General features: G+C 39.2%; 1 protein-coding gene across 4 annotated transcripts in view; it reads left to right on the top strand.

Annotated features, from left to right (window-relative positions):
• The window catches only part of SPEG (striated muscle enriched protein kinase), a 227,294-nt gene that overhangs the window by 168,897 nt on the left and 43,526 nt on the right, over positions 1–14,871 (top strand). For all 4 annotated transcript variants that reach the window (XM_069732774.1, XM_069732776.1, XM_069732775.1 and 1 more), the window contains 10 exons: positions 3,228–3,400; positions 4,514–4,626; positions 4,717–4,882; positions 5,278–5,371; positions 6,125–6,325; positions 7,177–7,237; positions 8,857–8,934; positions 9,281–9,453; positions 13,861–13,887; positions 14,107–14,259. In XM_069732774.1, the coding sequence (XP_069588875.1) occupies positions 3,228–3,400; positions 4,514–4,626; positions 4,717–4,882; positions 5,278–5,371; positions 6,125–6,325; positions 7,177–7,237; positions 8,857–8,934; positions 9,281–9,453; positions 13,861–13,887; positions 14,107–14,259 (1,239 nt within the window). The remainder of the gene's footprint in view (positions 1–3,227; positions 3,401–4,513; positions 4,627–4,716; positions 4,883–5,277; positions 5,372–6,124; positions 6,326–7,176; positions 7,238–8,856; positions 8,935–9,280; positions 9,454–13,860; positions 13,888–14,106; positions 14,260–14,871) is intronic.

The following is a 14,871-nucleotide window of genomic DNA, read 5'->3' as shown; positions in this document are numbered from 1 at the left end:
TAATGTGAACTGGATACGCTGAGGGAATGGGAGCCAGTGAAGAGATTTACAGAGGGGGGAAGCGGAGGAGTAGTGAGGAGAGAGAAGAATTAGTCGGGCAGCAGAGTTAAGGATGGACTGGAGAGGTGCAAGAGTGTTAGCAGGGAGGCCACAGAGGAGGATGTTGCAGTAGTCAAGGCAGGAGATGATGAGGGCATGCACAAGCATTTTTGCAGATTGACGGTTGAGGAAAGGACGGATTCTGGAGATATTTTTGAGCTGGAAGCGACAGGAGGTGGAAAGAGCTTGGATGTGCGGTTTGAAGGACAGGGCAGAGTCAAGGATTCTGGTACGGGGAAGCGTGATGTCGTTAATTGCGATAGATAGGTCAGGTAAGGAAGATCTATGAGATGGAGGAAAGATGATGAGTTCAGATTTGTCCACATTGAGTTTGAGGAGAAGAAGGAGGATATGGCTGATAGACACTCTGGGATTCTGGACAGCAGAGCGGTGACGTCTGGGCCAGAGAGGTAGATCTGAGTGTCGTCAGCATAGAGGTGGTACTGGAATCCATGGGACTTTATGAGTTGCCCCAGGCCAAGTGTGTAGATTGAGAAGAGTAGGGGTCCTAGAACAGAGCCTTGAGGGACTCCAACAGAGAGAGGGTGAGATAAGGAGGTAGTATGGGAGTGGGAGACGCTGAATGTGCGGTTGGCAAGGTATGAGGAGATCCAGGATAGGGCGAGATCTTTGATGCCAAAGGAGGAGAGGATCTGTAGTAGGAGGCAGTGGTCAACTGTGTCGAAAGCAGAGGACAGGTCTAGAAGGAGGAGTACAGAGAATTGTCCATTAGCTTTGGCTGTAAGTAGGTCGTTAGTGATTTTGGTCAGGGCAGTCTCAGTTGAGTGATGGGGGTGGAAACCAGATTGTAGGTTGTCAAAGAGCAAGTTAGATGAGAGGTGGGAGGAAAGTTCAGCGTGGACGTGCTGCTCCAGGAGTTTGGAAGCGAATGGGAGCAGCGATATTGGGCGATAGCTGGACATAGCTGTTGGGTCGAGGGTTGGATTTTTAAGGATAGGCGTGATTGTGGCATGTTTGGAAGCAGAAGGGAAGGTGGCAGTATTGCAGTATAACAGTATCTGCTTTTAACTGATGAGGTCCAAAAAGGCAGGAACACAGCTGTCATATCTGAAGTCTGTTTCCTTAAGTTGCACATTGACATGTAGGGTGGCTATTTTTTCCAGGCAGTACTTTCATATATATATACATATATTTTCCTGCTGTGAGTTAGTAATGCAGGGCGACGTTGTCCTTAGCTTTCTACTGATGAGGCGTAAAGTGAATGAACAGATCATTGGTTTTTTTTCAAACTTCTTCTAGAGTTGGAAATTGCTTTGGTAGAAGGGTAATTTTCCAGGCCTTGTCAGGTGTAGTTTTTTTATTTTTTCTTACCAGGAAAGTCATGATTGCAGTGCTTCAGTTTTCTTAGCTCTTTGCTCATGAGTCTTAAAAGGCAGGAACAGATCTGCGATGCTGAAAGACCTCTTCAGGAGTCACATTGATTTAGAGAAGGGATACTTTTCCATCACATCATTGTCAAATGTTATTTTCTTAACAAAGTCTGCAATTCAGCACAGCTGTGTCTTCTACTCTGTACTGATGAATTCTAAAAGGCAGGAACAGGACTGTCATGTTTTAAGACTGCATCTAATGTCGCCCATGACTTGGAGGAGTTTTTTTTCTAGGTAACATTGTCAGATGTAATTTTTTACCAGATTGGTTTGTTAGAGCAGTACATCTGGATGCCCATCCCTTTACTGATTAAATCTAAAGGGAACAAACAGATCTACGATATTTTAAGACTTATTCAACAGTTGGATAATGACTTGGAAGAGAGGAGGAGGAGGAGGGCTGTTCTCCAAGGTAACAATGTGAGATGTAATTTTTTTTATATACCAGCCAATATTGCCTTGCAACAGTGTCCTTGGCTCTTACTGATGAGTCCTACAAGGCAGGAACAGACCTGTCATGTTTTAATAGGAGGAGTGCTATATTTCCCATCTATTCTTGACATAGGTAGTTTTTCTTTCACCAGAGTGGAGCTGTATTGCAGGGCAATAGTGTCCTTACCTATTTACTGACGAGGCTTAAAAGACAGGAACAGATTAGTCATGTTTTAAGATTGTTTCCTGGGTAAAACTTTGATTTGAAGGAGGGCTATTTTTCCGAGATAACATTGTCTGAAGTCAATTTTTCTTTAGACAAGAAGTTGGCATTGCACTTTCAAGCGTGCCGCTTACACCTAAAGAACATCTCTAGAATCCGCCCTTTTCTCACCATGGAGACAGCTAAAACCCTCACGGTCGCCCTGATCCACTCCCGCCTGGACTACTGTAACGCTCTATTAATTGGCCTCCCCCTCACTCGACTTTCCCCTCTCCAGTCCATCCTTAATGCAGCAGCCAGGGTCGTCCATCTGGCTAATCGTTACTCGGACGCGTCCGCTCTTCGCCAGTCGTTACACTGGCTGCCCATTCATTACAGGATACAATTCAAAGTACTTGTTCTCACCCACAAAGCTCTCCACAGTGCGGCACCCCCTTACATCTCCTCCCTCATTTCTGTCTATCAGCCTAACAGACCACTGCGCTCTGCAAATGACTTTCGGCTAACCTCTGCACTAATCCGTACCTCCCACTCCCGACTCCAAGACTTCTCCCGTGCTGCGCCAATCCTCTGGAATGCTCTACCCCAAGATATTAGGACCATCCATAATTTGCATAGTTTTAGGCGCTCGCTCAAAACACATTTGTTCAGAGCGGCCTATCACGTTCACTAATCAAAGTTATGTTATGTTTGTGTGTAGCCCATTCACTATCCCCATCTATTCCCCAACCCCTGAAGATGGCTGGACCATGATTGTAAATACATCATTGTAAATACACACCTGTACTTTGTATCTCCCCCACCTCATTGTAGATTGTAAGCTCTCACGAGCAGGGTCGTCTTATTTTGCTTTAATTATTGTATTGTTAACGTTGTTACTTATGACTTTTGTGTTTGAAACTGTTAAACTGTAAAGCGCTGCGGAATATGTTGGCGCTATATAAATAAAGATTATTATTATTATTATTATTCATGGTATCATCATTTGCTGATGAGACCTAGCAGGCAGGAACAGATCTGTCCTGTATTAAGTATGTTTTCCTACACAATGCATTGTTATAAACACTCGTCCTTCTCTCTAGAGCAGGCACAATTCTGCGCAGTGTCGATGGAGTTTGTGAGATGAGTATGCCAGATGATGACCAACACTCACTCACCATCTTCAGTCCCAAGAAGTCAGATGTCGGACACTTGGTTTTTGAAGCCAGAAACCTCTTTGGAGCTGACAAATGCACCATCAGCATAGAGATGGCAGGTACCAATGGCCGACGGCTGCAACATGTCAAGCTGACCACAAACCACATACATCTTGCCATGATAAGACAAATAAAGCAACTTGGTTTTAGAAAGACCTGACCTGGTGACGGCTGCCTGGTGTCGGATATTGACCTTTACTAAGGATGGGTCTTCCAGATCTTAGTTCTGGATAACCGCTTAAGACCAATTTATTATACAGTAGATATAGCAAAGCAGAATTTCTCCAGTTATGGTAACCAACTCCTCCTGGAAAAAGGGGATTAAGGCTACTTTCACACTAGCGTCGGATTCGGCCTGTCGCATTGCGCCGGGCAGAGATTCCGACGCTAGCGTTTGATGCGCCGCACAACGGGTGCAGCGAATGCATTTCTCCGGCGCATCCGCTGCCCCATTGTGAGGTGCGGGGAGGTGGGGGCGGAGTTCCGGCCGCGCATGTGCGGTCGGAAAAAGCGGTCCGTCGGCAGCAAAAAACGTTACATTTAACGTTTTTTGCTCCCGGCAGTCCGCCACAACACGGCGCAACCGTCGCACAACGGTTGCGACGTGTGTCAATACGTCGGTAATGTTACTCTATGGGGCAAAAACGCATCCTGCAAGGATGCGTTTTTTCCCCTAAATGACGCATTGCGACGTATTGAAAACAACGCGAGTGTGAAAGTAGCCTAAGTCCTTGCCTTCCTGAAGACTTGGCAATCCTTCTGGGCAGCGTAAAAGCCCCCTGGGTGTTTTTATTTTGTGTGAGGCACCAGGATGATCTTTGCTGGTGTTTAAACAATCAAGGAGTGGAGAAAGGGCATGAGTTTGGAGTATAGAGGGGCTCAGTATGGAAAAAGTGGGTACCACCTCCCAGAGACCCGTTCCTGGATGTTGTCAATTATGGAGACATTTTGAGCAGCAGAGGAAAGTCAAATTGGCACCAGTGAGTGCAACCACCCAGAATGTCATGTCTGGCCTGAGTTGTCGGCGTGACCCCAACTTGAGACTTTATGGAACATTTTTTGGTGGGGACCAGACTGAAGCTCAATAATGTTGGGAGGTTTGCCTCCATCTAGGCTGCTGGTCCGCTTTCTGCATGTCGTGCAATGCAGTATATTCTGTGTCCTCTCCGCAGAGTCTCCTCGATTTGAGTCTATCATGGAAGATATAGAGATCAGGGCCGGAGAAACTGCTCGCTTTGTAGTCGTCGTGGAAGGAAAACCAGTGCCTGACATAATGTGGTACAAGGTGCGTCCACGTCTCCCTGCTGCACACCCACATCTTCATACCCATAGGTTTACACACGTTTCCCGTTAATGTTGTACTCTCCTTCTTCAGGACGGAGAGCTCTTGGTGGAAAGCGGACACTTTAATTTTGTGTATGACGATGCGGAGTGCTCCCTGGTTATCCTGAATGCTGCACCTGAGGACTCGGGGGTGTACACCTGCACGGCCCGTAATGTTTCAGGAGAGGTGTCATGTAAGGCCGAGCTGCAGGTCAAAGGTGAGAAACCAGTCGTCTGGTCTAGATAATCCATGTTGTCATACTGTACGAGGGTCACCTGGCCAGGACCTTCATCTGTCAGCCAAAGAGCAGAGTGGCTAAAAAGAATTTGTCCACCTATCTCCGGAGGATCCGTTACGTGGTCCGCCCTCTGATTTTTGGGAAGATGTTCACCTGTTCCCATTTTTTACTAAAAATGACCATTTACCAGATTATTATCCGAAGACGCTTCTCCCAAAAAAGGGATTGTCCACAGACAGCGGGGCCGCACGGCGAGTGCCGTCCATGTGCCGAGATATCCTCGAGACCTACCCAGGATTGAGATCTTCTTGTCACATTGTGGAAACAGATACAACGACTTGTTAGGGATCTCGTATTTTACATGTTTTCCGCAGAGAAACCCGGATCCGTGTCAGCGCTGGACGAATCTGACGCAGTGAAATCCCGACGACTGTCTGATTACTTCACCATTCACAAGGAGATCGGCCGGTGAGCGTCCGTCTGTATCCGTGTCCCTGTGTCTTATAGATAAAATCCGAGTGGTAAAACACAACATAGACTGTTAGGCCACATTCACATGGTCAGTATTCGGCCAGCATTTCACATCAGTATTTGTAGCCAAAACCAGGAGTGGGTGATAAATGCAGAAGTGGTGAATATGTTTCTATTACACCAGGGATGTCAAACTGCATTCCTCGAGGGCTGCAAACAGGTCATGTTTTCAGGATTTCCTTGTACTGCACAGGTGATAATTTAATCACCTACACAAATAATGAGTTGGTGATTAAATTATCACCTGTGCAGTACAAGGAAATCCTGAAAACATGACCTGTTTGCAGCCCTCGAGGAATGCAGTTTGACACCCCTGTATTACACTTTTCCTCCGATTGCGCCACTCCTGGTTTTCATTACAAATACTGATGTAAAATACTGACCAAATACTGCTAGTGTGAATGTGGCCTTATAGGGAGTCAAACAAATAGATGGGGGTCCCAACTCCGGGACTCTATCGTATGGCGGATCTATGACCCTCATTTTCCACTAGGAGCCTGTCAATGGCGCCCCAGCGAGGAGACTAGGACTCTCTTTAGTATAGTTTATGGGAGTTACGGAAACAGCAGCCCAATTGTTAGACCCCCGACTATAAAGCATTGGATACAGTATATCTTAATGTCTACAGTCGGAATACTGCTAATTTCTACCTGTAGACCCCTCTCACTTGCCACTTTCTCGTGTCTGCAGAGGTGCGTTCTCCTACGTACGACATGTGGTGGAGAAACCCAGCGGGCTCGATTTTGCTGCAAAGTTCATTTCATCGCGAGGGGCATCGAGGGACAGCGCCCGCAGAGAGATGAGCATCCTGTCCCGGCTAAGTCACGAGCGGATCGTTTACTTCCACGAGGTGTTTGAGAAGAGGAGCGCGCTAATTATCATCATGGAGCTGTATCCTGTACAGTCATAGGAGCAGGGATGATGGCGGAGGAACGTCCCGGGGTAGTTGTCATAGGTCCAGTGAGCTGCCCCATGATTGTGTTCATGCGAGCTGCAACATGCTATTTTGCATCCATTTCATTTGCATCGGTGCATTTAAGATATCAACTAAAGAACCTTTCAAAATAGTCTTGATTAAAAAAAACAAATACATTTTTTTGCATACAGCTCTTCTGCAGACCTATGTGTCTCCGGGGCAACAGACTACAGATAAGTCCTGTGCAGTCTGATATTGCAGTCATGTGTCAATCTTTTCCATTTTTGCTTTGTTGGTACATGGAGACCGTCGGTAGTTTGCTGTTTATGGATCCTAAAGTAGGTCTTTATTTAGTCTATACAAAGGTCCAGATAAGGCGACAGGTGTTTTAGGTGTTTATTATATTAAGTGCACATTATATTAAAGTACCTTAGCCATAATGGGAAGAAGCAAAAAACGATACTAAGATCCATCAACAGCAACATGCCCGCGCCAAAGGTTTTCACATAGCATCATATTTTATAAATCATAAAATCAAAACTGATTGAGAAAACCTGAAAAGGGGACAACAATATAAATCTGCTAGAATTGTGACTGGAGAAAATGATATTGAGGAGGAAATATCACTAGTGCTGCAAAGAATGAGATCAGAGGAGTAGTCGCCCCTGGCATCCGTCAGTCGTCAGCTGTAAATTTTAAAGCAAAACAATAACATCTTTCTACATGATGCTTGTTTTATGGGTCACAAATCAAGACTGGTCAAAGTCAATGTATGAAATATTCAGCGCTCAACACCACAAGAGCTCCAGTCCTTAACTTCTCACAGCTGCTCCAAAGAGGATCTCCTAGACAGAGTGGTCCGAAAAAGTACAGTGTCTGAATCAGAGGTGAGAGGATGCAGAATATTCTCATAGAAAGTGACTACTAAAGTATTAGCCCAAATGTACAAAAATATATCTACTATAATACTGCTCCTATGTACAAGAATATAACTACTATAATACTGCCCCTATATACAAGAATATAACTACTATAATACTGCTCCTATGTACAAGAATATAACTACTATAATACTGCCCCTATGTACAAGAATATAACTGCTATAATACTGCCCCTATGTGCAAGCATATAACTACTATAATACTGCCCCTATGTACAAGAATATAACTACTATAATACTGCTCCTATGTACAAGAATATAACTACTATAATACTGCCCCTATGTACAGGAATATAACTACTATAATACTGCCCCTATGTACAGGAATATAACTACTATAATACTGCCCCCTATGTACAAGAATATAACTACTATAATACTGCTCCTATGTACAAGAATATAACTGCTATAATACTGCCCCTATGTACAAGAATATAACTACTATAATACTGCTCCCATGTACAGGAATATAACTACTATAATACTGCCCCTATGTACAAGAATATAACTACTATAATACTGCTCCTATGTACAGGAATATAACTACTATAATACTGCCCCTATGTACAGGAATATAACTACTATAATACTGCCCCCTATGTACAAGAATATAACTACTATAATACTGCCCCTATGTACAAGAATATAACTACTATAATACTGCCCCTATGTACAAGAATATAACTACTATAATACTGCCCCTATGTACAAGAATATAACTACTATAATACTGCCCCTATGTACAAGAATATAACTACTATAATACTGCCCCCTATGTACAAGAATATAACTGCTATAATACTGCCCCTATGTACAAGAATATAACTGCTATAATACTACCCCTATGTACAAGAATATAACTACTATAATACTGCCCCTATGTACAAGAATATAACTACTATAATACTGCCCCTATGTACAAGAATATAACTGCTATAATACTGCCCCTATGTACAGGAATATAACTACTATAATACTGCCCCCTATGTACAAGAATATAACTGCTATAATACTGCCCCTATGTACAAGAATATAACTGCTATAATACTACCCCTATGTACAAGAATATAACTACTATAATACTGCCCCTATGTACAAGAATATAACTACTATAATACTGCCCCCTATGTACAAGAATATAACTGCTATAATACTGCCCCTATGTACAGGAATATAACTACTATAATACTGCCCCCTATGTACAAGAATATAACTGCTATAATACTGCCCCTATGTACAAGAATATAACTGCTATAATACTGCCCCTATGTACAGGAATATAACTACTATAATACTGCCCCCTATGTACAAGAATATAACTACTATAATACTGCTCCTATGTGCAAGAATATAACTGCTATAATACTGCTCCTATATACAATGATGTAACTAGTATAATACTGCCCGTATGTGTAAGAATATAACTGCTATAATACTGCTCTTGGGTTTGAAATAAATGTTAGCGTTAGAGTAAAATATCCTATTAAGTTCTTTACTTGGTCAACATTTCCTTGTCATAACATTTAATTTAATACTCAGAGGCTTTACTGACTCCTTCTTTTCTAGATTCGATCCTTTGTTCGTCAGATCCTGGAAGGTTTAGATTATTTGCACCATAAAAACATTCTGCATCTGGACATTAAGGTAATTTTCTTACTTATCTTGCAATGTCCAAACCTGTAGACAATGAAGGATCATAGCGGATCTGCAGGTCAAAAGTTGTCCTTCCCTTTGATGGTCGGGTGTAATGTCCTAAATCATCACTGCAGCAATGTTACTTTCCATCTACAGTGTCCCCTGTGTTCTATGTAACTGTATTACGGTAGTTTTTTTTTTTTTTTTTTTGGGGGGGGGGGGATCACTATTCATACACAAAACAGTTCAACATATTGCATAATGTTGCTAAGATTGATAACATTGTAACAGATAATTTACATCAACAGAACCATTGTATATTAACATTATTGGATTCAATGTATCCACTTTACAGCCAGAGAACATTTTAATGGCGGACATGATCAGTGATCAGATACGGATATGTGACTTTGGAAATGCTCAGGAGCTGAATATTGGAGAAGCGCAGTACTGCAAATATGGGACCCCTGAATTTGTGGCACCTGAAATTGTGAACCAGATGCCAATCTCTCCAGTCTCAGATATATGGTACTGCCCCATACATGCAGCAATATAACTGTCTGAATGATGCCTCCTATGTATAGTACTAGAATGATATTAGTATAATACTGCCCCTATGTACAAGAATATAACTACTATAATACTGCTCCTATATACAAGAATATAACTACTATAATACTGCTCCTATGTACAAGAATATAACTACTATAATACTGCTCCTATGTACAAGAATATAACTACTATAATACTGCTCCTATATACAAGAATATAACTACTATAATACTGCCCCTATATACAAGAATATAACTACTATAATACTGCCCCTATGTACAAGAATATAACTACTATAATACTGCTCCTATGTACAAGAATATAACTACTATAATACTCCTCCTATGTACAAGAATATAACTACTATAATACTGCTCCTATGTACAAGAATATAACTACTATAATACTGCTCCTATGTACAAGAATATAACTACTATAATACTGCTCCTATATACAAGAATATAACTACTATAATACTGCCCCTATATACAAGAATATAACTACTATAATACTGCTCCTATGTACAAGAATATAACTACTATAATACTGCTCCTATATACAAGAATATAACTACTATAATACTGCTCCTATGTACAAGAATATAACTACTATAATACTGCTCCTATATACAAGAATATAACTACTATAATACTGCTCCTATATACAAGAATATAACTACTATAATACTGCTCCTATGTACAAGAATATAACTACTATAATACTGCTCCTATGTACAAGAATATAACTACTATAATACTGCTCCTATATACAAGAATATAACTACTATAATACTGCTCCTATATACAAGAATATAACTACTATAATACTGCTCCTATGTACAAGAATATAACTACTATAATACTGCTCCTATATACAAGAATATAATTACTATAATACCGCCCTCTATGAACAAGAATATAACTACTATAATACTGCTCCTATATACAAGAATATAACTACTATAATACTGCTCCTATGTACAAGAATATAACTACTATAATACTGCTCCTATGTACAAGAATATAACTACTATAATACTGCTCCTATGTACAAGAATATAACTACTATAATACTGCTCCTATATACAAGAATATAACTACTATAATACTGCTCCTATATACAAGAATATAACTACTATAATACTGCTCCTATGTACAAGAATATAACTACTATAATACTGCCCCTATATACCTACTATAATACTGCCCCTATGTACAAGAATATAACTACTATAATACTGCCCCTATGTACAAGAATATAACTACTATAATACTGCCCCTATGTAAGAATATACCTACTATAATACTGCCCCTATGTACAAGAATATAACTACTATAATACTGCCCCTATGTACAAGAATATAACTACTATAATACTGCCCCTATGTACAAGAATATAACTACTATAATACTGCTCCTATGTACAAGAATATAACTACTATAATACTGCTCCTATGTACAAGAATATAACTACTATAATACCACTCTTATGTACAAGAATGTAACTACTATAATACTGCTACTATGTACAAGAATATAACTACTATAATACTGCCCCATGTACAAGAATATAACTACTATAATACTGCTCCTATGTACAAGAATGTAACTACTATAATACTGCTCCTATGTACAAGAATATAACTACTATAATACTGCCCCTATGTAAGAATATACCTACTATAATACTGCCCCTATGTACAAGAATATAACTACTATAATACTGCTCCTATGTACAAAAATATAACTACTATAATACTGCCCCCTATGTACAAGAATATAACTACTATAATACTGCTCCTGTGTACAAGAATATAACTACAATAATACTGCTCCTTATGTACAAGAATATAACTACTATAATACTGCTCCTATGTACAAAAATATAACTACTATAATACTGCCCCTATGTTGAAGAATATAACTACTATAATACTGCTCCTGTGTACAAGAATATAACTACAATAATACTGCTCCTTATGTACAAGAATATAACTACTATAATACTGCTCCTATGTACAAGAATATAACTACTATAATACTGCTCCTATGTACAAGAATATAACTACTATAATACTGCTCCTATATACAAGAATATAACTACTATAATACTGCTCCTATGTACAAGAATATAACTACTATAATACTGCTCCTATGTACAAGAATATAACTATTATAATACTGCTCCTATATACAAGAATATAACTACTATAATACTGCTCCTATATACAAGAATATAACTACTATAATACTGCTCCTATGTACAAGAATATAACTACTATAATACTGCTCCTATGTACAAGAATATAACTACTATAATACTGCTCCTATATACAAGAATATAACTACTATAATACTGCTCCTATATACAAGAATATAACTACTATAATACTGCTCCTATGTACAAGAATATAACTACTATAATACTGCTCCTATGTACAAGAATATAACTACTATAATACTGCTCCTATGTACAAGAATATAACTACTATAATACTGCTCCTATATACAAGAATATAACTACTATAATACTGCTCCTATATACAAGAATATAACTACTATAATACTGCTCCTATATACAAGAATATAACTACTATAATACTGCTCCTATGTACAAGAATATAACTACTATAATACTGCTCCTATGTACAAGAATATAACTACTATAATACTGCCCCTATATACCTACTATAATACTGCCCCTATGTACAAGAATATAACTACTATAATACTGCCCCTATGTACAAGAATATAACTACTATAATACTGCCCCTATGTACAAGAATATAACTACTATAATACTGCTCCTATGTACAAGAATATAACTACTATAATACTGCTCCTATGTACAAGACTATAACTACTATAATACTGCCCCTATGTAAGAATATACCTACTATAATACTGCCCCTATGTACAAGAATATAACTACTATAATACTGCTCCTATGTACAAAAATATAACTACTATAATACTGCCCCCTATGTACAAGAATATAACTACTATAATACTGCTCCTGTGTACAAGAATATAACTACAATAATACTGCTCCTTATGTACAAGAATATAACTACTATAATACTGCTCCTATGTACAAAAATATAACTACTATAATACTGCCCCTATGTTGAAGAATATAACTACTATAATACTGCTCCTGTGTAGAAGAATATAACTACAATAATACTGCTCCTTATGTACAAGAATATAACTACTATAATACTGCTCCTATGTACAAGAATATAACTACTATAATACTGCTCCTATGTACAAAAATATAACTACTATAATACTGCCCCTATGTTGAAGAATATAACTACTATAATACTGCTCCTGTGTACAAGAATATAACTACAATAATACTGCTCCTTATGTACAAGAATATAACTACTATAATACTGCTCCTATGTACAAGAATATAACTACTATAATACTGCTCCTATGTACAAGAATATAACTACTATAATACTGCTCCTATGTACCAGAATATGACTACTATAATACTGCTCCATGTACAAGAATATAACTACTATAATACTGCTCCTATGTACAAGAATATAACTACTATAATACTGCCCCTATGTACAAGAATATAACTACTATAATACTGCCCCTATGTACAAGAATATAACTACTACAGTATAAAGCTGCCCCCTATGTACAAGAATATAACTACTACAGTATAATACTGCCCCTATGTACAAGAATACAACTACTACAGTATAATGCTGCCCCCTATGTACAAGAATATGACTACTATAATACTACCCCTATGTGCAAGAATATAACTACTATAATACTGCCCCTATGTACAAGAATATAACTACTATAATACTGTTCCTATGTACAAGAATATGACTACTATAATACTGCTCCTATGTACAATAATATAACTGCTATAATACTGCCCCTATGTGCAAGAATATAACTACTATAATACTGCTCCTATGTACAAGAATATAACTACTATAATACTGCCCTCTATGTACAAGAATATAACTACTATAATACTGCTCCTATGTACAAGAATATGACTACTATAATACTGCTCCATGTACAAGAATATAACTACTATAATACTGCTCCTATGTACAAGAATATAACTACTATAATACTGCCCCTATGTACAAGAATATAACTACTATAATACTGCCCCTATCTACAAGAATATAACTACTGCAGTATAATGCTGCCCCCTATGTACAAGAATATAACTACTATAATACTGCCCCTATATACAAGAATATAACTACTATAATACTGCCCCTATATACAAGAATATAACTACTATAATACTGCCTATGTACAAAAATATAACTGCTATAATACTGCCTACTATGTACAATACTTCTGTCTCTTTATCTTATATTACTTTATTTTCTAGGCCAGTCGGAGTTCTGACATATTTATGGTGAGATGATACTGTTGGTGTATTTTTTGTTCTTTTTGTTTGTTTTTAGCTTTCATTCTTACATGTTGTCAGTGTATAAATGTAACATTTGGTCGTTGATTTGTTAGTCTGCAGTAATTATACTTTGTCATTATATGGCGGATTACCATCTGTTTTATGTAGCAATATTGGTTGTACATGTTCCAGATACTGATGACATCTTGTTCTGCTTCCTTGCAGTCTGACCGGAGTGTCCCCTTTTGTTGGGGAGAATGATTACACCACGCTGATGAACATACGAGGCTACACGGTGGCGTTTGAAGAGAAGATGTTTGCTGATCTTACACGGGAGGCACGAGGATTCTTAATTAAGGTCCTCAGCAATGAGAAACTGTGAGTACGGCTGGTGTCATTTGCAAAGTCCCTTTGTTTCTGGAGTAAGATCAGGTAGATTTCTGCTCTGCAGATGAGGTGTAAAGTGATATCCGCCTGGTTACTGAAGGTGAGATCACACATCACAAACACAATGTAAACAGTGTAAGGCGCCATGATGACCCATCACTGACAGCTGCAGCGCCTCTTTTAGAGAATCAGCCATAGTGTCCCTTATCATAATGTCCAGGCCGCTCACCCAACAGTGCCAATCATTGTGCCCCAATAATAATTCAGTTCAGTTTCTAAGAACCCAAACACACACAGTGCCCCCCATATTACTCCTGGTCACAGTGCCCCCAAGAGCAGATAGGCATAGTTCCCCCATAATACTCCTGGTCACAGTGCCCCCAAGAGCAGATAGGCATAGTTCCCCCATAATACTCCTGGTCACAATGCCCCCAAGAGCAGATAGGCATAGTTCCCCCATAATACTCCTGGTCACAGTGCCCCCAAGAGCAGATAGGCATAGTTCCCCCATAATACTCCTGGTCACAATGCCCACAAGAGCAGCCAGACACAGTGCCCCCATAGTATTCCTGGCCACAGTGCCTCCATAATACTTCTGGTCAC

The sequence above is a fragment of the Ranitomeya imitator genome, chromosome 7 (assembly GCF_032444005.1).
Source record: "Ranitomeya imitator isolate aRanImi1 chromosome 7, aRanImi1.pri, whole genome shotgun sequence".
Classification (NCBI taxonomy): Eukaryota; Metazoa; Chordata; class Amphibia; order Anura; family Dendrobatidae; genus Ranitomeya; species Ranitomeya imitator.
This window is presented reverse-complemented; position numbering and strand designations above follow the sequence as displayed.